This window comes from Oncorhynchus masou, chromosome 27 (assembly GCF_036934945.1).
Source record: "Oncorhynchus masou masou isolate Uvic2021 chromosome 27, UVic_Omas_1.1, whole genome shotgun sequence".
Classification (NCBI taxonomy): Eukaryota; Metazoa; Chordata; class Actinopteri; order Salmoniformes; family Salmonidae; genus Oncorhynchus; species Oncorhynchus masou.
The window spans coordinates 15050856-15074437 of NC_088238.1; the positions used below are offsets into that span (position 1 = coordinate 15050856).

A 23582-nucleotide genomic window follows, 5' to 3' on the forward strand; every position below is an offset into this window, starting at 1 on the left:
GTTGTGGGTACCTGATAGGTGAGGTGTGTTGTGGGTACCTGATAGGTGAGGTGTGTTGTGGGTACCTGATAGGTGAGGTGTGTTGTGGGTACCTGATAGGTGAGGTGTGTTGTGGGTACCTGATAGGTGAGGTGTGTCCTGTGGGTACCTGATAGGTGAGGTGTGTTGTGGGTACCTGATAGGTGAGGTGTGTTGTGGGTGTGTCCCTGATAGGTGAGGTGTGTCGTGGGTACCTGATAGGTGAGGTGTGTCGTGGGTACCTGATAGGTGAGGTGTGTCGTGGGTACCTGATAGGTGAGGTGTGTCGTGGGTACCTGATAGGTGAGGTGTGTTGTGGGTACCTGATAGGTGAGGTGTGTTGTGGGTACCTGATAGGTGAGGTGTGTCGTGGGTACCTGATAGGTGAGGTGTGTCGTGGGTACCTGATAGGTGAGGTGTGTCGTGGGTACCTGATAGGTGAGGTGTGTCGTGGGTACCTGATAGGTGAGGTGTGTCGTGGGTACCTGATAGGTGAGGTGTGTCGTGGGTACCTGATAGGTGAGGTGTGTTGTGGGTACCTGATAGGTGAGGTGTGTCGTGGGTACCTGATAGGTGAGGTGTGTCGTGGGTACCTGATAGGTGAGGTGTGTCGTGGGTACCTGATAGGTGAGGTGTGTCGTGGGTACCTGATAGGTGAGGTGTGTTGTGGGTACCTGATGGGTGAGGTGTGTTGTGGGTACCTGATAGGTGAGGTGTGTTGTGGGTACCTGATAGGTGAGGTGTGTCGTGGGTACCTGATAGGTGAGGTGTGTCGTGGGTACCTGATAGGTGAGGTGTGTCGTGGGTACCTGATAGGTGAGGTGTGTCGTGGGTACCTGATAGGTGAGGTGTGTCGTGGGTACCTGATAGGTGAGGTGTGTCGTGGGTACCTGATAGGTGAGGTGTGTTGTGGGTACCTGATAGGTGAGGTGTGTTGTGGGTACCTGATAGGTGAGGTGTGTCGTGGGTACCTGATAGGTGAGGTGTGTCGTGGGTACCTGATAGGTGAGGTGTGTCGTGGGTACCTGATAGGTGCGTGGATGATCTTGTTGAGCAGGTTGTGGTGCAGGTTGGTAGCAGCAGACAGACCCAGGAACTCCACAGTCAGAGAGGTGATCAGACACAGGGCTATCCCCGCTCCACACAGGATGATAAACACTGGCACATAGTAGGAGTCAGGCAGACCAGCCTGGTAACCACATAACACACCACAAAGACACATAGTAGGAGTCAGGCAGACCAGCCTGGTAACCACATAACACACCACAAAGACACATAGTAGGAGTCAGGTTGACCAGCCTAGTAACCACATAACACACCACAAAGACACATAGTAGGAGTCAGGTTGACCAGCCTAGTAACCACATAACACACCACAAAGACACATAGTAGGAGTCAGACAGACCAGCCTAGTAACCACATAACACACCACAAAGACACATAGTAGTGAGTCCTGAGGCAGACCAGCCTGGTAACCACATAACACACCACAAAGACACATAGTAGGAGTCAGGCAGACCAGCCTAGTAACCACATAACACACCACAAAGACACATAGTAGGAGTCAGGCAGACCAGCCTAGTAACCACATAACACACCACAAAGACACATAGTAGGAGTCAGGCAGACCAGCCTAGTAACCACATAACACACCACAAAGACACATAGTAGGAGTCAGGCTGACCAGCCTAGTAACCACATAACACACCACAAAGACACATAGTAGGAGTCAGGTGAGGTGACCAGCCTAGTAACCACATAACACACCACAAAGACACATAGTAGGAGTCAGGCAGACCAGGCAGTACCACACATAGCCTAGTAACCACATAACACACCACAAAGACACATAGTAGGAGTCAGGCAGACCAGCCTAGTAACCACATAACACACCACAAAGACACATAGTAGGAGTCAGGCAGACCAGCCTAGTAACCACATAACACACCACAAAGACACATAGTAGGAGTCAGGCAGACCAGCCTAGTAACCACATAACACACCACAAAGACACATAGTAGGAGTCAGGCAGACCAGCCTAGTAACCACATAACACACCACAAAGACACATAGTAGGAGTCAGGCAGACCAGCCTAGTAACCACATAACACACCACAAAGACACATAGTAGGAGTCAGGCAGACCAGCCTAGTAACCACATAATACACCACAAAGACACATAGTAGGAGTCAGGCAGACCAGCCTAGTAACCACATAACACACCACAAAGACACATAGTAGGAGTCAGGCAGACCAGCCTAGTAACCACATAACACACCACAAAGACACATAGTAGGAGTCAGGCAGACCAGCCTAGTAACCACATAACACACCACAAAGACACATAGTAGGAGTCAGGCAGACCAGCCTAGTAACCACATAATACACCACAAAGACACATAGTAGGAGTCAGGCAGACCAGCCTAGTAACCACATAACACACCACAAAGACACATAGTAGGAGTCAGGCAGACCAGCCTAGTAACCACATAATACACCACAAAGACACATAGTAGGAGTCAGGTTGACCAGCCTAGTAACCACATAACACACCACAAAGACACACAGTAGGAGTCAGGTTGACCAGCCTAGTAACCACATAACACACCACAAAGACACATAGTAGGAGTCAGGTTGACCAGCCTAGTAACCACATAACACACCACAAAGACACATAGTAGGAGTCAGGTTGACCAGCCTAGTAACCACATAACACACCACAAAGACACATAGTAGGAGTCAGGTTGACCAGCCTAGTAACCACATAACACACCACAAAGACACATAGTAGGAGTCAGGCAGACCAGCCTAGTAACCACATAACACACCACAAAGACACATAGTAGGAGTCAGGCAGACCAGCCTAGTAACCACATAACACACCACAAAGACACACAGTAGGAGTCAGGTTGACCAGCCTAGTAACCACATAACACACCACAAAGACACACAGGAGTCAGACAAAGACACATTCGGTCAGATATCAGGATTTCAACAGGCCTGACTCACTTCCACTAACACTGAGTACTGGTTGTGAAAGGTGTTCATATCTCACCGCTGAGTTTGTCCGATTGGAGAAGACAGCTGCTGCAGAGGCATTGACAAAGTCTCCTGTAACATTTCCAAAGTCTGGGGCATATCCATTAGCATCGCCATTAGCAGTCCCATTGACTGGGCCATTGCCATTAGCAGTCCCATTGACTGGGCCATTGCCATTAGCAGTCCCATTGACTGGGCCATCGCCATTAGCAGTCCATTCGGCCAGCCAGTAGTCGATGGCGACCATGACGGAGTGTTTCAGCAGCTTGGAGAAGACCATGAGGAAGACCATGAGGAAGCCACCAGAGGACAGGTACTGCCAGCACACCCTCCACGGGATCTTAGAGCGCCGACTGGTGGTCGTCGACATGTTGTCGTCCTCTTCCTCCTCCTCTTCCTCCTCTGTCAGGGATGAGAGAAGGAGTGATTATTGTCATATGTCGTAATAGAACTTAAGTTGTATGAGATACAGTGTTTGACAATGCATTTCACCTTCTTCGTCATCGTCGACCTGGTTCTTGGCCTCTCTGGAGTAGAAAGCTCTTCTCAGGGTCTTCCTCTCCAGAGCAGTCTGACAGTTATCAATCTCAGTGTCCTGCAGTACAGATACAACTGTTATTAGGTTGGTTGGCAGGTAAATTAGCTACACTACACATTACAGACCAGAGGAGGCTGGTGGGAGGAGTTATCGGAGGACAGGCTCATTGTAATGGTTGGAATAAATGGAATGGTCAAACACGTTGTTTCCATGTGTTGGCTCCGTTCCAATTATTCCATACCAGCCTTTACAATGAGCTCCTACACGTCCTCCTATAACTCCACCCACCAGCCTCCTCTGTTACAGACCGTCTGTCAGTAGGAGAGTAAGAAGTGAATATGACCTTCTCTAGTTCCTGGTCCTGTCTGTTCATCAGGGTCTTCCAGTGTTCATACAGCTCTACATCATGAGTCTGAATGTCCTTCAGAGTGCCTTCCCTCAGCACTGAGCCATCCTTCATGGCTATGATCTGGGACACAGAGAGAACAGTGTAAAACCAGGACCCTTATAAACAAACCGTCTCAGGGTAGGAATGCTGATCTAGGATCAGGTCCCCCCGCCCCGTCCGTGTCATACTCTTTGTTATGATCTAAAGGGAAAAACTGATCCTGTATCAGCAGCATTCCTCCTCTAAGATGCTTTATGAATACAGACCCAGTGCAAACGGTCGAGAGGACATTGGGAGAGGAATCCACACTGTTGAGATGCTCACCCAGTCAGCGTGGATGAGGTACTGCAGTTTGTGTGTGACCAGGACCACGGTGCGTTTATCATCCTGTAGGAACTTCAGGATGCCCTCCTGCATCAGGTGGTCACTCAGGTGGATGTCCAGCGCTGAGAACGGGTCATCCTGAGGGTAAAGGTCAGAGATCAGGGGTCAGAGACAACATGGACGATCCAATCAGATCAGAGCGTATCGGAGTGAAAGACTGTGGATTCAATTATGTTTTTTTAACAGGAGATGATCCTTTATTCATATTAAGTTACAGCACGTTTAATTCACAGGTCTCAGATGACCTCAGAACATACAGTCAATCAAACCTAGTTCCCAGAGGACCCCGGAACCTGAATAAACACCAATGTATTACCCTAGGATGACTTAGTCTTTATACTATACAGCACTGAGACACGTAAACAGTCCTGAGGGCAGAAGGTCTGAGATCATCAGACACAGCATGATAGACACCTCATCAGGAGACAAGACGTCATAAAGACGTACTGAGCTAATAGATGTGGCATCTAGCTGGGGGTTCACTCTGCAGTCCCACTGTGTATTAAAACAGCACTTTAGAGTGCTATTTCCTTATGTGGCACATTTGTCAGTGTGAGCTGAGCTTCGTATGGAGGAACGTGCCCGGTCCTATCCCACGACAGCCAGAGAGGCTGTATCAGGGGCGGAGGTTAGACATCTAATTAACAGTTGCCACAGGAAATGATGTGGGAACACAAACACATGATGACATCACACAGGAGTAGGAAGAAATGGGATGTAGATGTACATAGAGTTGTCTGTAGCAGCGAGAGACGGGAAAGTGTGTGTGTGTACGTGTGTGAGTGTGTATATGGCTAGCCAGGCCAGATGGCAGAGCAGAGGGATGCCTGTAAACATGGTATGGTTACAAGAGAGGCCTGCGGACAGAGATCCATCCCACCTGCTGCTCCTCCCGTTCCCATACAGAGGGAGGCTGGCTGGCCCTCCCTGGATCTCCCTGGATCTCCCTGGCTGCCTCTGAAATCACACCCTATTCCCGATATAGTTCATCCTTACTCACACACTGTCCCAAAAGCAGTGTACTGTTTAGGGAATAGAAAAGGGTGTCCCTGTCTTTGGCTCTATTTGGCTCTCCCTGGAACACCTAGAGAACACCCTAGAACACATTGAGAACGCCCTAAAACTACAAGAGAACACCCTAGAACACCTAGATAACACCCTAAAACACATAGAGAACATCCTATAACACATAGAGAACACCCTAGAACACCTAGATAACACCCTAGAACACATAGAGAGCACCCTAGAATACCTTGAGAACACCCTAAAACACCTAGAGAAAACACCCTAAAACACCATAGAAAACCCAGAGAACACCCGAGAACACAGAAAACACTGTGGAATACCTAGAGAACACCCTAGAACACCTAGAGAACACCCTAGAACACCTAAAGAACACCCTAGAACACAAAGAGAACATCCTAGAACACAAAGAGAACACTATAGAACACCCTGGCTCTGTCTGACTATTCTGAGAAGCCATCCTTGAGGGAGAGCTTCCAGCCTCTTCCAGTGAACTCAACAGGAAATGGATCGTCTATTGAAGTCAATAGATAAAGCACTTTATCATTCATTGACTCACCAGGAAGACGATGTTGGTGTTCTGGTAGAGAGCCCGAGCCACACATATCCTCTGTCTCTGGCCTCCACTCAGGTTGATCCCCTGGGAGAAAAACACACTGTTAAGAAGAGTAGCCAGGTACACAAGGAATCTGACACAAATAACTGTTCACTACTAGTTCTTGGTATAATATGTCATTGTGTCTGAGGTAAGAGATGGGGCTTGTGCCCAAAAACATGAGAATAGACAGTGATAAAAAACCACAATAATACTGAGGTGATTATAATAATGTAATAATTTAGCCAGTGTTTCAGTACCCTCTCTCCGATCTCCGTCTGGTCTCCGAAGGGCAGGAGGTCTACATCAGGCTGCAGGGAGCAGGCATCAATCACAGTCTTGTATCTGAGACACACAGCAGGGCATCAGACTGACAACACCCTCTATTAAGACACAGTTAGAAACATGGCTGCCTTGGAAACTAAGGGATTCAACAGCACAGGAAAAAAGTTGTCATTAGAGAAGAGATATAAGCCAGCATCAGCCTCAAGAAGAATCAAGAGTGATAGCAATCTAATGGACCATCTAATTAGTGTCATTAAAAGTACATCTCAGCTGATGCATGACCAAGTGAATTAACCAAACACAAACATTGGTCTAGTCTTAATTACATTGATGAATGGTGTTGAGGAGCAGCAGATAATACAGTAGAGAAGAGTACAGTAGAGTAGGGTACAGTAGAGTACAGTACAGTACAGTACAGTACAGTAGAGTACAGTATAGTAGGGTAGAGTACAGTAGAGGACAGTAGAGTAGGATAGAGTACAGTATAGTAGAGTACAGTAGAGTAGGGTAGAGTACAGTAGAGTACAGTAGAGTAGAGTACAGTAGAGTACAGTAGAGTAGGATAGAGTACAGTAGAGTACAGTAGAGTAGAGTAGGTTCGAGTAGAGTAGAGTAGGTTAGAGTAGAGTAGAGTAAGTTAGAGTAGAGGAGAGTACAGTACAGTACAGTACACAGTACAGTAGGATCGAGTACAGTAGAGTACAGTAGGGTAGAGTACAGTAGAGTAGAGTAGTTTAGAGTAGAGTAGAGTAGAGTAGGTTAGAGTAGAGGAGAGTACAGTACAGTACAGTACAGTAGGTAGGTTAGAGTAGAGTAGAGTAGGTTAGAGTAGAGGGGAGTAGGTTAGAGTAGAGGAGAGGAGAGTACAGTAGAGTAGAGTACAGTAGAGTAGAGTACAGTAGAGTAGGGTAGAGTAGAGTAGAGTAGGGTAGAGTAGAGTAGGTTAGAGTAGATGTAGAGTAGAGTAGAGTAGAGTAGAGTAGGTTAGAGTAGAGTACAGTAGAGTACAGTAGGGTAGAGTAGAGTACAGTAGAGTAGAGTAGGTTAGAGTAGAGTAGGTTAGAGTAGAGTAGGTTAGGTTAGAGTGGAGAAGAGTACAGTTAGAGTAGAGGGTAGAGTAGAGTACAGAGTACATTACAGTAGGTTAGAGTTAGAGTAGAGTACAGTAGGGTAGAGTAGAGTAGAGTAGAGTAGGTTAGAGTAGAGTAGGTTAGAGTAGAGTAGGTTAGGTTAGAGTGGAGGAGAGTACAGTACAGTACTGTAGAGTAGAGTAGAGTACATTACAGTAGGTTAGAGTAGAGTAGAGTAGAGGAGAGTAGAGTAGAGTACAGTACAGCAGGTTAGAGTAGTACAGTAGGTTAGAGTACAGTACAGTACAGTAGGTTTGAGTAGAGTAGAGTACAGTACAGTACAGTAGGTTAGAGTAGAGTAGAGTACAGTACAGTACAGTTAGAGTACAGTACAGTACAGTACAGTAGAGTAGAGTAGAGTAGAGTACAGTACAGTACAGTAGGTTAGAGTAGAGTAGAGTAGAGAACAGTACAGTAGGTTAGAGTAGAGTAGAGTAGAGTACAGTACAGTACAGTACAGTAAAGTAGAGTAGAGTAGAGAAGAGTAGAGTATGTTAGAGTAGAGGAGAGGAGAGTGCAGTACAGTACAGTAGGTTAGAGTAGAGTAGAGTACAGAAAAGTAGAGTAGAGTAGGGTAGAGGAGAGAGTGTTTTTTTACCTCTGTTTGTTGAAGGGACTGCCAAACGTGATGTTATCCTCCACGGTGGCATTCAGCAGCCAAGACTTCTGTGTAGCGTAGCCCACAGAGTACCTGTTCTTACTGAGGCATTATGGGAAATGGAGGCAGAAGAGAGAGAGCTCAAACTACAAACATGGAGGTAGGGGAGGGGGTAATCTTTGAGACGTCAACATTGAGGCACATCAAGCGGTGAGTGGGGGAAGTGGGTTTAGGTTTCTAACACAGGTTAATGATGAGCTGGAAGAGTTGAACCAAAATTACAACATGTGCTGGGAGTCCAGTTTGTTGATCTTGTTGGATGTGCAGCAGAACTACCCAAAGGATATGCTTGAGGATAAGAGCATTATGTATCTGAAGGCACAGTGCTTTGTGTACCATTGTGTACCAGTGTTCCCACCACCATATGTTAGCCTTAGCTGTTATTAATGGCTGAGTAATTGTACGATATAAGAGAAAGAGAGAATGAAGACGTTAGCTATGGGTCATGCACACTGACCAGGATGTTGGTCTCTTTGTGTACTGTATTCCTATTGTCTCCTGTTGAAAACATACTGTGGAGGCGAATCCACAGTGTCAGAATATATCTCTATCTCTGCCTTTTCAGTCAGTTACTTCAGACCCAGACTCCCAGCATGGAAGCACACAAACACTCCACGACTCATCCACGACCAGCTAGTAACAACTCAATGATCACCATGACTGAGGAATGGAGGGATTGAGGGAGGGATATAGGGAATGATGGCAGGGGAATGGAGGGATTGAGGGAGGGATATAGGGAATGATGGAAGGGGAATGGAGGGGTTGAGGGAGGGATATAGGGAATGATGGAAGGGGAATGGAGGGATTGAGGGAGGGATATAGGGAATGATGGAAGGGGAATGGAAGGATTGAGGGAGGGATATAGGGGAATGATGGCAGGGGAATGGAGGAGGGATGGAGGGATTGAATGATGGAGGGAATAGAGGATTGAGGGAGGGATATAGGGAATGATGGAAGGGGAATGGAGGGATTGAGGGAGGGATATAGGGAATGATGGAAGGGGAATGGAGGGATTGAGGGAGGGATATAGGGAATGATGGAAGGGGAATGGAGGGATTGAGGGAGGGATATAGGGAATGATGGGAGGGGAATAGAGAGATTGAGGGAGGGAGGGAGGGATATAGGGAATGATGGCAGGGGAAGGGAGGGATTGAGGGAGGGATATAGGGAATGATGGCAGGGGAATAGAGAGATTGAGGGAGGGATATAGGGAATTATGGCAGGGGAAGGGAGGGATTGAGGGAGGGGTATAGGGAATGATGGCAGGGGAATAGAGAGATTGAGGGAGGGATATAGGGAATGATGGCAGGGGAATGGAGGGATTGAGGGAGGGATATAGGGAATGATGGCAGGGGAATAGAGAGATTGAGGGAGGGAGGGATATAGGGAATTATGGCAGGGGAAGGGAGGGATTGAGGGAGGGGTATAGGGAATGATGGCAGGGGAATAGAGAGATTGAGGGAGGGATATAGGGGATGGCAGGGGAATGGAGGGATTGAGGGAGGGGTATAGGGAATGATGGGAGGGGAATAGAGAGATTGAGGGAGGGATATAGGGAATTATGGCAGGGGAATGGAGGGATTGAGGGAGGGATATAGGTAATGATGGCAGGGGAATGGAGGGATTGAGGGAGGGATATAGGGAATGATGGCAGGGGAATGGAGGGATTGAGGGAGGGATATAGGTAATGATGGGAGGGGAATAGAGAGATTGAGGGAGGGATATAGGGGATGGCAGGGGAATGGAGGGATTGAGGGAGGGATATAGGTAATGATGGCAGGGGAATGGAGGGATTGAGGGAGGGATATAGGTAATGATGGCAGGGGAATGGAGGGATTGAGGGAGGGATATAGGTAATGATGGCAGGGGAATGGAGGGATTGAGGGAGGGATATAGGTAATGATGGCAGGGGAATGGAGGGATTGAGGGAGGGATATAGGTAATGATGGCAGGGGAAGGGAGGAAGGGGGTGACGGCAGGGGAAAGGGGGGGGAAGGGGGCGACGGCAAAGGAAGGGGAAGGGGTGACGGCAGGGGAAGGGAGGAAGGGGGTGACGGCAGGGGAAGGGAGGAAGGGGGGGTGAGGGAGGGGAAGGGAGGAAGGGGGGCAGGGAAGGGAGGAAGGGGTGGCAGGGGAAGGGGCAGGGGAATGGAGGAAGGGGGCGGCGGCAGGGAAGGAGGAAGGGGGCGACGGCAGGGGAAGGGGAGGAAGGGGGCGAAGGGGGTGACGGCAGGGGAAGGGAGGAAGGGGGGAAGACGGCAGGGGAAGGGAGGAAGGGGGTGACGGCAGGGGAAAGGAGGAAGGGGGTGACGGCAGGGGAAGGGAGGAAGGGGGTGACGGCAGGGGAAGGGAGGAAGGGGGTGACGGCAGGGGAAGGGAGGAAGGGGGTGACGGCAGGGGAAGGGAGGAAGGGGGTGACGGCAGGGGAAGGGAGGAAGGGGGTGACGGCAGGGGAAGGGAGGAAGGGGGTGACGGCAGGGGAAGGGAGGAAGGGGGTGACGGCAGGGGAAGGGAGGAAGGGGGTGACGGCAGGGGGGAAGGGAGGAAGGGGGTGAAGGGGAAGGGAGGAAGGGGTGACGGCAGGGGGGAAGGGAGGAAAGGGGGAAGGGGGCGACGGCAGGGGAAGGGAGGAAGGGGGTGACGGCAGGGGAAGGGAGGAAGGGGGTGACGGCAGGGGAAGGGAGGAAGGGGGTGACGGCAGGGGAAGGGAGGAAGGGGGTGACGGCAGGGGAAGGGAGGAAGGGGGTGACGGCAGGGGAAGGGAGGAAGGGGGAAGGGGGCGACGGCAGGGGAAGGGAGGAAGGGGGTGACGGCAGGGGAAGGGAGGAAGGGGGTGACGGCAGGGGAAGGGAGGAAGGGGGAGGAAGGGGGTGACGGCAGGGGAAGGGAGGAAGGGGGTGACGGCAGGGGAAGGAAAGGGGGTGAGGAAAGGGGGGAAGGGGGGACGGCAGGGGGGAGGAGGGGGTGAGGAAAGGGGGAAGGGGGTGACGGCAGGGGAAGGGAGGAAGGGGGGGGTGACGGCAGGGGAAGGAAGGGGGTGAGGCAGGGGAAGGGGGGGGGTGACGGCAGGGGAAGGGAGGAAGGGGGTGACGGCAGGGGAAGGGAGGAAGGGGGTGACGGCAGGGGAAGGGAGGAAGGGGGTGACGGCAGGGGAAGGGAGGAAGGGGGTGACGGCAGGGGAAGGGAGGAAGGGGGTGACGGCAGGGGAAGGAGGAAGGGGGTGACGGCAGGGGAAGGGAGGAAGGGGGTGACGGCAGGGGAAGGGAGGAAGGGGGTGACGGCAGGGTCCCTTCAGAGGAAGTTTAAAAAGGAGTACCTCCTGGTTTCTTCAAAAGACCCATCCGTCTCAAAACAACTGCAAGTCACGTTCAATGTGTTAGAGTCTGTACAGCCAGAGACACAACCACCTCAACCTCAACTTCCTTTACACATGAAGAGCTGAACCGCACGCGTGTGTGTGTGTACAGAGTCGCGTATGTGTGTTCAAATGTAAATCTAGCAGAGGTGTCCTTACAGTAAAGCCCTGCTTTGTAGGGCAGCCCTAAAACTGTGTATCGGGGCGAAGACATTTGGACAGAGAGCCAAGAGTCAATTGAATCCAGCTTTATCTACAGAATGACCTCCCTCAACAGTGCAGGCATACTGTCATGATACTGTCATTGTCTCAGGCCCAGGGCACTGTCTGCTCTAATGGTGTTATGGCCTCTCCTAGAATGATGTAGGTCTACATGAGGGTGGGTGGGATTCAGTGGGGATAACAGTGTCTGCTTAATCAACCATTCTCAACCCAGTCCTTGGGGCCACTAGTCCATTCACATATTTGGTGTATATTCAAAACTAGCCTAAATGATTCAACAAGTCAACTAATAGCCAACTGACTTGAGTGTTGAGACCCAAATTATTCAACTATTCAATTAATAGTCAAATGACTTAAGTGTTGAGACCTAAATGATTCACATGGTCAACTAATAGCCAAATGACTTAAATGTTGAGACCTAAATGATTCACATGGTCAACTAATAGCCAAAGGACTTGTAAATGTAGAATGTAGTGTACAGGGATGAGATGGGAAGAGTAAACCCGAGGGAGAAAATACCTGTTGGCCTCGTGCAGCATCTCACTCACAGGCAGTCTGATTTAGATAGAAAACAACCACGACAGAAGAAGACAGAACACAGACAAGGCTGAGGTTAGTGTCTACGGCCCGTGGTGACTACCTGTCCTGCTATGGTACTGACTGGCACCTTCGTTCGCTCACATAAGAGTGGACTTTATTTGGAAAGGTCCATTTCATTTTTGGGATTACTGCTAAGAAGAGCAGCCGTTATGGTTCTAAACAGATTGAGGAGACATAGTGGTTCTAATGGTAACTGTGGTGCACCATCAGTATCATAGAGAACTTTAAAGAACTATATGGACCATGTTTCATAGCAGTGTATGAAGGGAGAGAAGTGTTTAATAGATTGGTAGGGTATATTACAGCTTATTAACAGGCTGGGACGTCATGGAGAACAATCAAATCAACCGTTTCTAAACCTACAACAAACTAATACCACTGTTTTCATTCAGTCTAGCTCCAAATGAAAACCTTCCGGTCAGAAGTGTATTATTCATTCAATAACCCAAACAAATACTTAACCCAATCCAATCTAATTCAATTATACAATTGAACACTTCCTGGACAAGTAATCACGCTAACTCCCAGCCAATATGTCGTTGGCAAGAAAATGCTGCAACGCCCAGTTCGTTAGCAATTAGCATGTGTCTGTTCTTCCACTCAGGTTTCAATCTAAATGCTAATGCTATGAATGCTAATCAGAGATCCATCTCCAGAACATCACATACAACCCAATCTTAATTTGACATTAGAGTACATTAATGTGAGTGCAGATCTCAACTTAAGATTTGGCCCTAGGAGATGGACATAGATTTTCTGTTTGGTTGTAAAAATATGAATAACAGAGAAATGTGAAGACAGAGAGTTGAAAATGGAAAGGTCCAGTTTTATAAGTGATGGTAACTGTGAGGTTGTGTTATAGAGATGAGTAGATAGATAGATGATGTTAGACAGTCAAAGTTCAGGCAAAGCTGTCACCAGCAAGCAGACAGTGAGCGATGTACAGAGAGACAGAGGAGCAGCCAGCTCTCCTTCCATAGCAACCACAGCCACAGAGACAGAGACAGACACAGGAAGGACAACACACAGGACCAACAAGATGGAGGGTGGAATGGCTTCTTATTCCACAGATGAAGGCTTTGATTAGCGCTGGTGGAGAAGCACAGTGAAACACCCATTTCAAATGGACTTAATGGACGAGTCTGACAGCTAGTCAACTCTAGAAAGACACGACGACCCAAAACGAGACTGAGAGGGATAAAGAGGAAATGAGATGTGTGTCCATCTTGGTCTTTGATTGGACCTCAGCATGTTCAGTACCTAATAAAGATGAGGACCCCAGAGATTTACACCCTATTATAGACCTTCTAACATGTAGCTTATGCCGGTTGGTACCACTCACTTGCTCCAGTAGACCTTTCCACTGAGGGTCTGCATCTCTCCCAGCATGGCCAGCAACAGGGACGACTTCCCACAACCCACCTGGCCCACGATCATGGTCAGCTGACCTGGAGATCAGACACAGGACAAGAAGACACTATATAAAGGTATGAAGACACTATATAAAGGTATGAAGACACTATATAAAGGTATGAAGACACTATATAAAGGTATGAAGACACTATATAAAGGTATGAAGACACTATATAAAGGTATGAAGACACTATATAAAGATATGAAGACACTATATAAAGATATGAAGACACTATATAAAGGTATATATATAAAGATGAAGACACTATATAAAGACACTATATAAAGGTATGAAGACACTATATAAAGCATAGAGACAACAGATTGTATGAAGACACTATGATAATGTAAGACACTATATAAAGAATAGTATATAAAGGTATGAGACACTATATAAAGATATGAAGACACTATATAAAGGTATGAAGACACTATATAAAGGTATGAAGACACTATATAAAGGTATGAAGACACTATATAAAGGTATGAAGACACTATTAAAGGTATGAAGACACTATATAAAGATAAGAAGACACTATATAAAGATAAGAAGACACTATGAAGACACTATATAAAGATATGAAGACACTATATAAAGGTATGAAGACACTATTTAAAGGTATGAAGACACTATATAAAGGTATGGAGACACTATATAAAGATATGAAGACACTATATAAAGCATTAGAGACAACAGATTGTTCTATGTCAATCTGACATTGATAATGTCTGTTACAGCCCTGGTTAAAGCTTAAAAGTAGTACAGGATATTGGGAAATCTTTACACTCTCAATTTAGATCAGTCATGTTTCCACATCAGTGGAGGCTGGTGGAGGACAGTTAAAGGAGGATGGGCTCATTATAATGGCTAGAATGGAGAATTAATTGAACGACATGAGTCAATCATGTATGTTTGCATACGTTTGATACCGTTCCATTTATTACATTCCAGCCATTATAATGAGCCTGTCCTCCTATAACCTCCTCCCACCAGCCTCCACTGTTCCACATATCCTACATAACACATCTACTCCCTCAGCTGCAGCAAATAGTGGACTACCAGGACCAGCCTATCCTGTTTGTCTTAGCTGTCATATCTTTATTATACGGGCCATGAGGTCATAGCAGGGAGATATACTACACTGCCACACACACACACACAGCTGGTGTTAGATATACTACACTGACTGTCGACCACCTCCTAAACAGGACGCAGCCTGGCGTTGCCATAGTGTTCCCAGCAGGATCGGGTTACCTGTTGGAATGCAGATGTTGATGTCGGACAACGTTGACAAGTTGCTTCCCCATGTGAAGAATCCACCGTTCACCTGAACAGGATACAGTGGGATCAGGCTGACAGAAAAGCATTAGACATGGAGCCGACATGACATGGAGCCTACATGACATGGAGCCGACATGACATGGAGCCAACATGACATGGAGCCGACATGACATGGAGCCTACATGACATGGAGCCTACATGACATGGAGCCTACATGACATGGAGCCTACATGTTATAGTCTGCAGCTGGTGGTTTAGATACGTATGTGTACATAGAAATAATGAACCATTTAGGTCTTTAAGGCAAATATAATAGCATGTTTACATAGTTATGTTGTGTTTTATGTCTTGTCCGATTCCACTGTTTATTATAGCCAGTAATCCCCCCTCCCTTCCATCCCCTACAGCAAAACCACACAAGATCTGAGATTCAGTGACACAGAACTAATAAATACAAGTTGAAAATGAAAGACAGACGTCTTATTACCGCTGAGAAAAGAGACTTGGTAAATTAAGTTTGTAAATAGACAGAGCGGATGTTACGGGGGTGAGGACCAGAGGGGATGGGGAGTCTGTCTTGAAAGGGAGGCTGGGATAGGGGTAGAGATAGGGGTAGAGAGAGGTAGAGGGGAGTGGAGGAAGAGGGGAGAGGAGGAAGATAGGGGTAAGATAGGGGTAGGGGTAGAGGTAGAGAGGGAGTGGAGGAAGATAGGGGTAGAGAGAGGTAGAGAGGGAGTGGAGGAAGATAGGGGTAGAGAGAGGTAGAGAGGGAGTGGAGGAAGATAGGGGTAGAGAGGGTAGAGAGGGATAGGGGTAGTAGAGAGGGAGTGGAGGAAGATAGGGGTAGAGAGGGTAGAGAGGGAGTGGAGGAAGATAGGGGTAGAGATAGGGTAGAGAGGGAGTGGAGGAAGATAGGGGTAGAGAGGTAGGAGAGAGGGAGTGGAGGAAGATAGGGGTAGAGAGAGGTAGAGAGGGAGGGAGGAAGATAGGGGTAGAGAGAGGTAGAGAGGGAGTGGAGGAAGATAGGGGTAGAGAGAGGTAGAGAGGGTAGAGAGAGGTAGAGGAGGAAGATAGGGGTAGAGAGAGGTAGAGAGGGAGTGGAGGAAGATAGGGGTAGAGAGAGGTAGAGAGGGAGTGGAGGAAGATAGGGGTAGAGAGAGGTAGAGAGGGAGGAAGATGATAGGGGTAGAGAGGAAGATAGGGGTAGAGAGTAGAGAGGGAGTGGAGGAAGATAGGGGTAGAGAGAGGTAGAGAGGGAGTGGAGGAAGATAGGGGTAGAGAGAGGTAGAGAGGGAGTGGAGGAAGATAGGGGTAGAGAGAGGTAGAGAGGGAGTGGAGGAAGATAGGGGTAGAGAGAGGGAGGAAGATAGAGAGGGGTAGTGGAGGAAGATAGGGGTAGAGAGAGGTAGAGAGGGAGTGGAGGAAGATAGGGGTAGAGAGAGGTAGAGAGGAAGATAGGGGTAGAGAGAGGTAGAGAGGGAGTGGAGGAAGATAGGGGTAGGGGTGGAGAGAGAGGTAGAGAGGGTAGAGAGGGAGTGGAGGAAGATAGGGGTAGAGAGGTAGAGTGGAGGAAGATAGGGGTAGAGAGAGGTGGAGGAAGATAGGGGTAGAGAGAGGTAGAGAGGGAGTGGAGGAAGATAGGGGTAGAGAGAGGTAGAGAGGGAGTGGAGGAAGATAGATAGGGGTAGGAAGAGGGGTAGGTAGAGAGGGAGTGGAGGAAGATAGGGGTAGAGAGGTAGAGAGGGAGTAGAGAGGGAGTGGAGGAAGATGGAGGAAGGGGTAGAGAGAGGTAGAGAGGGAGTGGAGGATAGGGGTAGAGAGAGGTAGGGGTGGAGGAAGAGAGAGAGGGTAGAGAGGGAGTGGAGGAAGATAGGGGTAGAGGGTGGAGGAGATAGGGGTAGAGAGGAAGATAGGGGTAGAGAGAGGAGAGGGGGGAGTGGAGGAAGATAGGGGTAGAGAGAGGTAGAGATAGGGGTGGAGGAAGATAGGGGTAGGGGTAGAGAGGTAGAGAGGGAGTGGAGGAAGATAGGGGTAGAGAGAGGTAGAGAGGGAGTGGAGGAAGATAGGGGTAGAGAGTGGAGGAAGATAGAGGGTAGAGAGGGAGTGGAGGAAGATAGGGGTAGAGAGAGGTAGAGAGGGAGTGGAGGAAGATAGGGGTGGAGAAGATAGGTAGAGAGGGAGGGAGTGGAGGAAGATAGGGGTAGAGAGAGGTAGAGAGGGAGTGGAGGAAGATAGGGGTAGAGAGAGGTAGAGAGGGAGTGGAGGAAGATAGGGGTAGAGAGAGGTGGAGAGAGGGGTAGAGTGGAGGAAGATAGGGGTAGAGAGAGTAGAGAGGGAGTGGAGAAGATAGGGGTAGGTAGAGAGGGGAGGAAGATGGAGGAAGATAGGGGGAGGAAGATAGAGAGAGGTAGAGAGGGAGTGGAGGAAGATAGGGGTAGAGAGAGGTAGAGATAGGGGTAGAGGAGGAAGATAGGGGGTAGAGAGAGGTAGAGAGGGAGTGGAGGAAGATAGGGGGGAGTAGAGGAAGATAGAGAGGGAGTGGAGGAAGATAGGGGTAGAGAGAGGTAGAGAGGGAGTGGAGGAAGATAGGGGTAGAGAGAGGTAGAGAGGGAGTGGAGGAAGATAGGGGTAGAGAGAGGTAGAGAGGGAGTGGAGGAAGATAGGGGTAGAGAGAGGTAGAGAGGGAGTGGAGGAAGATAGGGGTAGAGAGAGGTAGAGAGGGAGTGGAGGAAGATAGGGGTACGCTGGGAGGCAGAGATGGGGGATAAGATGGAAGAGAAGAGAGAGGGAGGAATAAAGAGGGAGAGAGAATGGTTGATGAGACAGAGCGGAAGACAGAGAGAAGGGGTGATGGGAGACAGAGAGGAAGACAGAGAGAAGGGGTGATGGGAGACAGAGAGGAGGTAGAGAGAGGTAGAGAGAAGGGGTGATGGGAGATAGAGGAGGGTAGAGAGAGGTAGAGAGAAGGGGTGATGGGAGACAGAGGAAGACAGAGGTAGAGAGAAGGGGTGATGGGAGACAGAGCGGAAGAAGTAGAGAGAGGCAGAGAGAAGGGAGCGGAAGGTGATGGGAGACAGCAGAGAGGAAGGTAGAGAGAGGCAGAGAGAAGGGGTGATGGGTGAGGAAGGTAGAGAGAGGCAGAGAGAATGGGTAATGGGAGACAGTGAGGTAGAGAGAGGCAGAAAGAGAAAGCGGGTGTGATGAGAGAGGAGACAGAGAAAGAAGATTTGTCTGGTTCACACACAGCAGCAGCAGCACATTCATTCGACCCTCGGACCCTCCTGCTGCCCCCAAGCTCATTAACAGGCTGCCTACAATAATGCTGTGGGTCCACAGGGATAGCAACAGGATGTGGACCCCAAAGAGACCAGAACAGGGGCTGAGAACATGTCAGTTAATGACACGGGGCACAGGGTTCTCTGTTCTCATGAGAATCCCCTGCCTCTGACTCATTGTGTGGGTCCTGAGAGTTTAAACTGTCGGTAAATGTTGACTTCTCCTCAGGGTGTGTTTCACACAATGGACAGGCCAAGAGATGAAACATCTGCTGTGAGAGACAGACAGTGGTAACATCTGCTGTGAGAGATAGACAGTGGTAGCATCTGCTGTGAGAGATAGACAGTGGTAACATCTGCTGTGAGAGATAGACAGTGGTAGCATCTCCTGTGAGAGATAGACAGTGGTAGCATCTGTGGTGTCACGTGTTACTAGAGTGAATGACCCGAGCGGATGTGACAAAAAGGCCAGTTTAAAGGTTTGAGGACAACTGTCAGACTCCAGCTCAGAAGCCTCTGCGTGTGTACGTGTGTACGTGTCTACGTGTCTACGTGTGTACGTGTCTACGTGTCTACGTGTGTACGTGTCTACGTGTGTACGTGTCTGCGTGTCTACGTGTCTACGTGTCTGCGTGTCTACGTGTCTACGTGTCTACGTGTCTGCGTGTCTGCGTGTGTACGTGTCTACGTGTCTACGTGTCTGCGTGTCTACGTGTCTACGTGTCTGCGTGTCTACGTGTCTGCGTGTCTGCGTGTCTGCGTCTGTCTGCGTGTCTACGTGTCTGCGTGTCTGCGTGTGTGTCTACGTGTGTCTGCGTGTGTGCGTGTCTACGTGTCTGCGTGTCTGCGTGTCTACGTGTCTACGTGTCTGCGTGTCTGCGTGTCTACGTGTCTGCGCGTGTACGTGTCTACGTGTGTACGTGTCTGCGTGTCTGCGTGTGTACGTGTCTACGTGTCTGCGTGTCTATGTGTCTGTACGTGTCTACGTGTGTACGTGTCTACGTGTGTACGTGTCTGCGTGTCTGCGTGTGTACGTGTCTACGTGTCTGCGTGTCTGCGTGTCTGCGTGTCTACGTGTGTACGTGTCTGCGTGTCTGCGTGTCTGTACGTGTCTACGTGTCTACGTGTCTACGTGTGTGTCGTGTCTGCGTGTCTGCGTGTCTGTGTGTCTACGTGTCTGCGTGTCTGTGTCTGCGTGTGTGTGTCTGCGTGTGTGCGTGTCTGCGTGTCTGCGTGTCTACGTGTCTGCGTGTCTGCGTGTCTACGTGTCTGCGTGTCTACGTGTCTGCGTGTCTGCGTGTCTGCGTGTCTGCGTGTCTACGTGTCTGCGTGTCTACGTGTCTACGTGTCTGCGTGTCTGCGTGTCTGTGCGTGTCTGCGTGTACGTGTGTCGTGTGTGCGTGTCTACGTGTCTGCGTGTGCGTGTCTGTGTCTACGTGTCTGCGTGTCTGCGTGTCTGCGTCGTGTCTGCGTGTCTGCGTGTCTGCGTGTCTGCGTGTCTACGTGTCTGTCGTGTCTGCGTGTCTACGTGTCTGCGTGTGTACGTGTGTCGTGTCTACGTGTCTACGTGTCTGCGTGTCTGCGTGTCTACGTGTCTGCGTGTCTGCGTGTCTGCGTGTCTACGTGTCTACGTGTCTGCGTGTCTGCGTGTCTGCGTGTCGTGTCTGCGTGTCTACGTGTCTGCGTGTCTGTCGTGTCTGCGTGTCTACGTGTCTGCGTGTCTGCGTGTCTGCGTGTCTACGTGTCTGCGTGTCTGCGTGTCTGCGTGTCTGCGTGTCTGCGTGTCTGTCGTGTCTGCGTGTCTACGTGTCTGCGTGTCTGCGTGTCTGCGTGTCTACGTGTCTGCGTGTCTGCGTGTCTGCGTGTCTGCGTGTCTACGTGTCTGCGTGTCTACGTGTCTGCGTGTCTGCGTGTCTACGTGTCTGCGTGTCTGCGTGTCTACGTGTCTGCGTGTCTGCGTGTCTGCGTGTCTGCGTGTGTACGTGTCTGCGTGTCTGCGTGTCTGCGTGTCTGTGTCTACGTGTCTGCGTGTCTACGTGTCTGCGTGTCTACGTGTCTGCGTGTCTACGTGTCTGCGTGTCTGCGTGTCTACGTGTCTGCGTGTCTACGTGTCTACGTGTCTGCGTGTCTGTCTACGTGTCTGCGTGTCTACGTGTCTGCGTGTCTGCGTGTGTCTGCGTGTCTACGTGTCTGCGTGTCTACGTGTCTGTCGTGTCTGCGTGTCTCGTGTCTGCGTGTGTACGTGTCTGCGTGTGTACGTGTCGTGCGTGTCTGCGTGTCTGCGTGTCTGCGTGTCTGCGTGTCTACGTGTCTGCGTGTCTCTGCGTGTCTGTCTGCGTGTCTACGTGTCTGCGTGTCTGCGTGTCTGCGTGTCTGCGTGTCTGCGTGTCTGCGTGTCTGCGTGTCTACGTGTCTGCGTGTCTACGTGTCTGCGTGTCTGCGTGTCTACGTGTCTGCGTGTCTACGTGTCTGCGTGTCTACGTGTCTGCGTGTCTACGTGTCTACGTGTCTGCGTGTCTGCGTGTCTGCGTGTCTGCGTGTCTGCGTGTCTACGTGTCTGCGTGTCTACGTGTCTGCGTGTCTACGTGTCTGCGTGTCTGCGTGTCTGCGTGTGTACGTGTCTACGTGTCTGCGTGTCTACGTGTCTGTGTCTGCGTGTCTGCGTGTGTGCGTGTCTACGTGTCGTGTCTGCGTGTCTGCGTGTCTACGTGTCTGCGTGTCTACGTGTCTGCGTGTCTACGTGTCTGCGTGTCTGCGTGTCTGCGTGTCTGCGTGTCTGCGTGTCTGCGTGTCTACGTGTCTACGTGTCTGCGTGTCTACGTGTCTGCGTGTCTGCGTGTCTACGTGTCTACGTGTCTACGTGTCTACGTGTGTGACGTGGCTGCACATGTACGTGAGCTACAGCTTGTCTGTGAGTTGATAGCCTACGTGTCTGTTCCTGTGTCCGTGCATGCAGTCAGCCACTGTGTGCGGTGCTGTGTGTGTCACAGGTCCTGAGAAGAAGGGCCAATGAGCTTGTTGAGGTGTTGAACTTTGACCCCTGACCTTGACAGCCACGTCCTCAGTCTCGTTGGGTCGCAGTGGTCTGCGTGCTGGCTGCTCATAGCTGTCCATCTGGTAGAGCAGGGGCTGCTTCCTGTTTATAGCCTTGGTCTGGAGAGAGAGAGGTAGGGGGGAGATGGGGAGGGAGAGGGGAGAGGGAGGGAGAGAGAGGGAGGGAGAGGAGAGAGGAAGGGAGGGAGAGAGAGAGGCAGGGAGGGATAGAATGAAAGACAGAAATGGGGAGAGGGAGATGAAGGGAGGGTGAGAAAACAGAAAGAGAGAGATTGCATTCAGTGATAAACTTGGCCCCTCATCCGCTGTAACCTCCAGGGAGGACCCCCTCTCAGACCCTGACTGAGACTGTCCCCAGAGGGAGCTTCTTATCCCCTACCCCTCATCCCCAAGACATCCCTCCCTCACTCCATCCCTCCTTCAGCCCTCAACAAATGGCTCCTCCATCTCACACTAACCCCTCCACCACTCGGTCTCCGTCTCCCTCCACTCCTTCTGAGGAGTCCAACACAGAAATAAACCTGTGAAAGTCCTGAGAGCAGCTGAAGACATGACGAGACTGGCAGCAACCAGCAACCTAACGCCTCCTGGTTGACATTCCCCATGAAACACTGCTGCTAGATTGACACGGTGTGTAGTTACAGTTCCTCCTTCTACAGAGACCAGATCTGCTCTGGTCAAACAGACACTTTCTCTGCAGTTCCACCAACAGCTTGAAGTTGGAAACACGTTGGCTCTGAAACTTGGTCAGTTGAAAAGCATCATAACCATCACATCATCCTGACGAGTCCATTAGCAGTGTTGGGAGCTGTGGAAACCCTGTAGCAACACAGTAGTTGTTGTATTCCATGCTGGCTGTAAATGAATAGCTCCTGGATTAGGCTCTGTGCTGTGCTGGCTGAATGTCCAGCATTAGCTGCTCTGGCAGAGGGACAGATAAGTAATTGGGTCATGTTCATTAGGGACCAAAGTGAATAAACAGACTGAAACGCTAAGAGACTACCTCGAAACACACCATTTAGTTTACATTTTGCTTCAGTGTTCCCTACTAAACACGACTCAGGCCTGTATTTGGGGCAGTGTTTGGTAACAGGGATGGTGGTGTGTGTGTGTGTGTGTGTGTGTGTGTGTGTGTGTGTGTGTGTGTGTGTGTGTGTGTGTGTGTGTGTGTGTGTGTGTGTGTGTGTGTGTGTGTGTGTGTGCGTGTGTGTGTGTGTGTGTGTGTGTACTAACCGCCCCAGGGTGTTTCTTACAGGCCTCTAGGGACACAGACATGTCTCCGTTCCTCCAGCTGTCATCGCCAATCTCATCGCTCTGCAGGAACTCACCCAGCTTCTGGACGCTGTGGATAGGACACGATATGATAGGACACACACAAACCCACACCCACACCCACACCCACACCCACACACACATAAATAACCCTTCTATGATACAAATAAGATTCCAGCAGATTGTCTAGCTGGTAACTATCCAGTATTCAGTATCCCTGGGCGTCCTCAGTAGGCCTCTCACCTGACCATGGCCTTGACTGCGAAGCGGACCACGGTGGAGAGCAGGAACAGTGGGGTAACCAGGATGTGGAAGAGGGCCAGAGCAGCGAAGGCCTCCGAGGAGCTGGGTTTGGACTTGTTGATCAGGGCGTGGCTGACAAACGTCTGACAGAGACACAAAGGGACACACAGTTACTCAGTTCGGTATTGTTACCAGATTTCAGAGCTGGCAAAACACTAGCTACAATTGGCCTGAAAATTGGCCTGCAGGATACAGGGATGATGAGAATCCCTCTTACCACAAGCACAGCAGCGATGGGGATAGCAGCATTCATGAAAACTGGGAGGAAAAGAGGTCATATTATGTAACAACAGAGAGCCTTTGGAGAGAACAAAGACATTTTCAAACTTCAAAGCTCTTAAGTCAAACTGAGCCCCAAATATAAATGAGGACAGAATATAAGCAGTGTGAGTGTCTTACTGGACAAAATGAAGGGGATTTCAAAATAAAATATAAAGGATGTGATAGCTATTATAAAGTAACAGAGGAGATGTGTCTTATTGGAGGTGTAGAGGGCGAAGGTGTGTGTGTCTCACTAGACATGGAGGTGTAGAGGGCGAGGGTGTGTGTGTCTCACTAGACATGGAGGTGTAGAGGGCGAAGGTGTGTGTGTGTCTCACTAGACATGGCGGTGTAGATGGCCAAGGTGTGTGTGTGTCTCACTAGACATGGAGGTGTAGAGGGCCAAGGTGTGTGTGTGTCTCACTAGACATGGAGGTGTAGAGGGCCGAGGTGTGTGTGTGTCTCACTAGACATGGAGGTGTAGAGG

The 23582-nt window shown here is 49.7% G+C and overlaps 1 protein-coding gene across 1 annotated transcript in view; it reads right to left on the reverse strand.

Moving 5' to 3' along the window:
- abcc9 (ATP-binding cassette, sub-family C (CFTR/MRP), member 9) overlaps positions 1-23582 on the reverse strand; it is a 75841-nt gene that overhangs the window by 32775 nt on the left and 19484 nt on the right. Inside the window, 16 exon segments of the mRNA XM_064939331.1 lie at positions 1044-1207; positions 3074-3459; positions 3550-3652; positions 3939-4064; positions 4308-4445; positions 5950-6030; positions 6246-6330; positions 7999-8100; positions 11375-11413; positions 12155-12190; positions 13578-13683; positions 14904-14976; positions 21251-21358; positions 22493-22601; positions 22775-22917; positions 23052-23092. Of these exon segments, the coding sequence (XP_064795403.1) occupies positions 1044-1207; positions 3074-3459; positions 3550-3652; positions 3939-4064; positions 4308-4445; positions 5950-6030; positions 6246-6330; positions 7999-8100; positions 11375-11413; positions 12155-12190; positions 13578-13683; positions 14904-14976; positions 21251-21358; positions 22493-22601; positions 22775-22917; positions 23052-23092 (1840 nt within the window).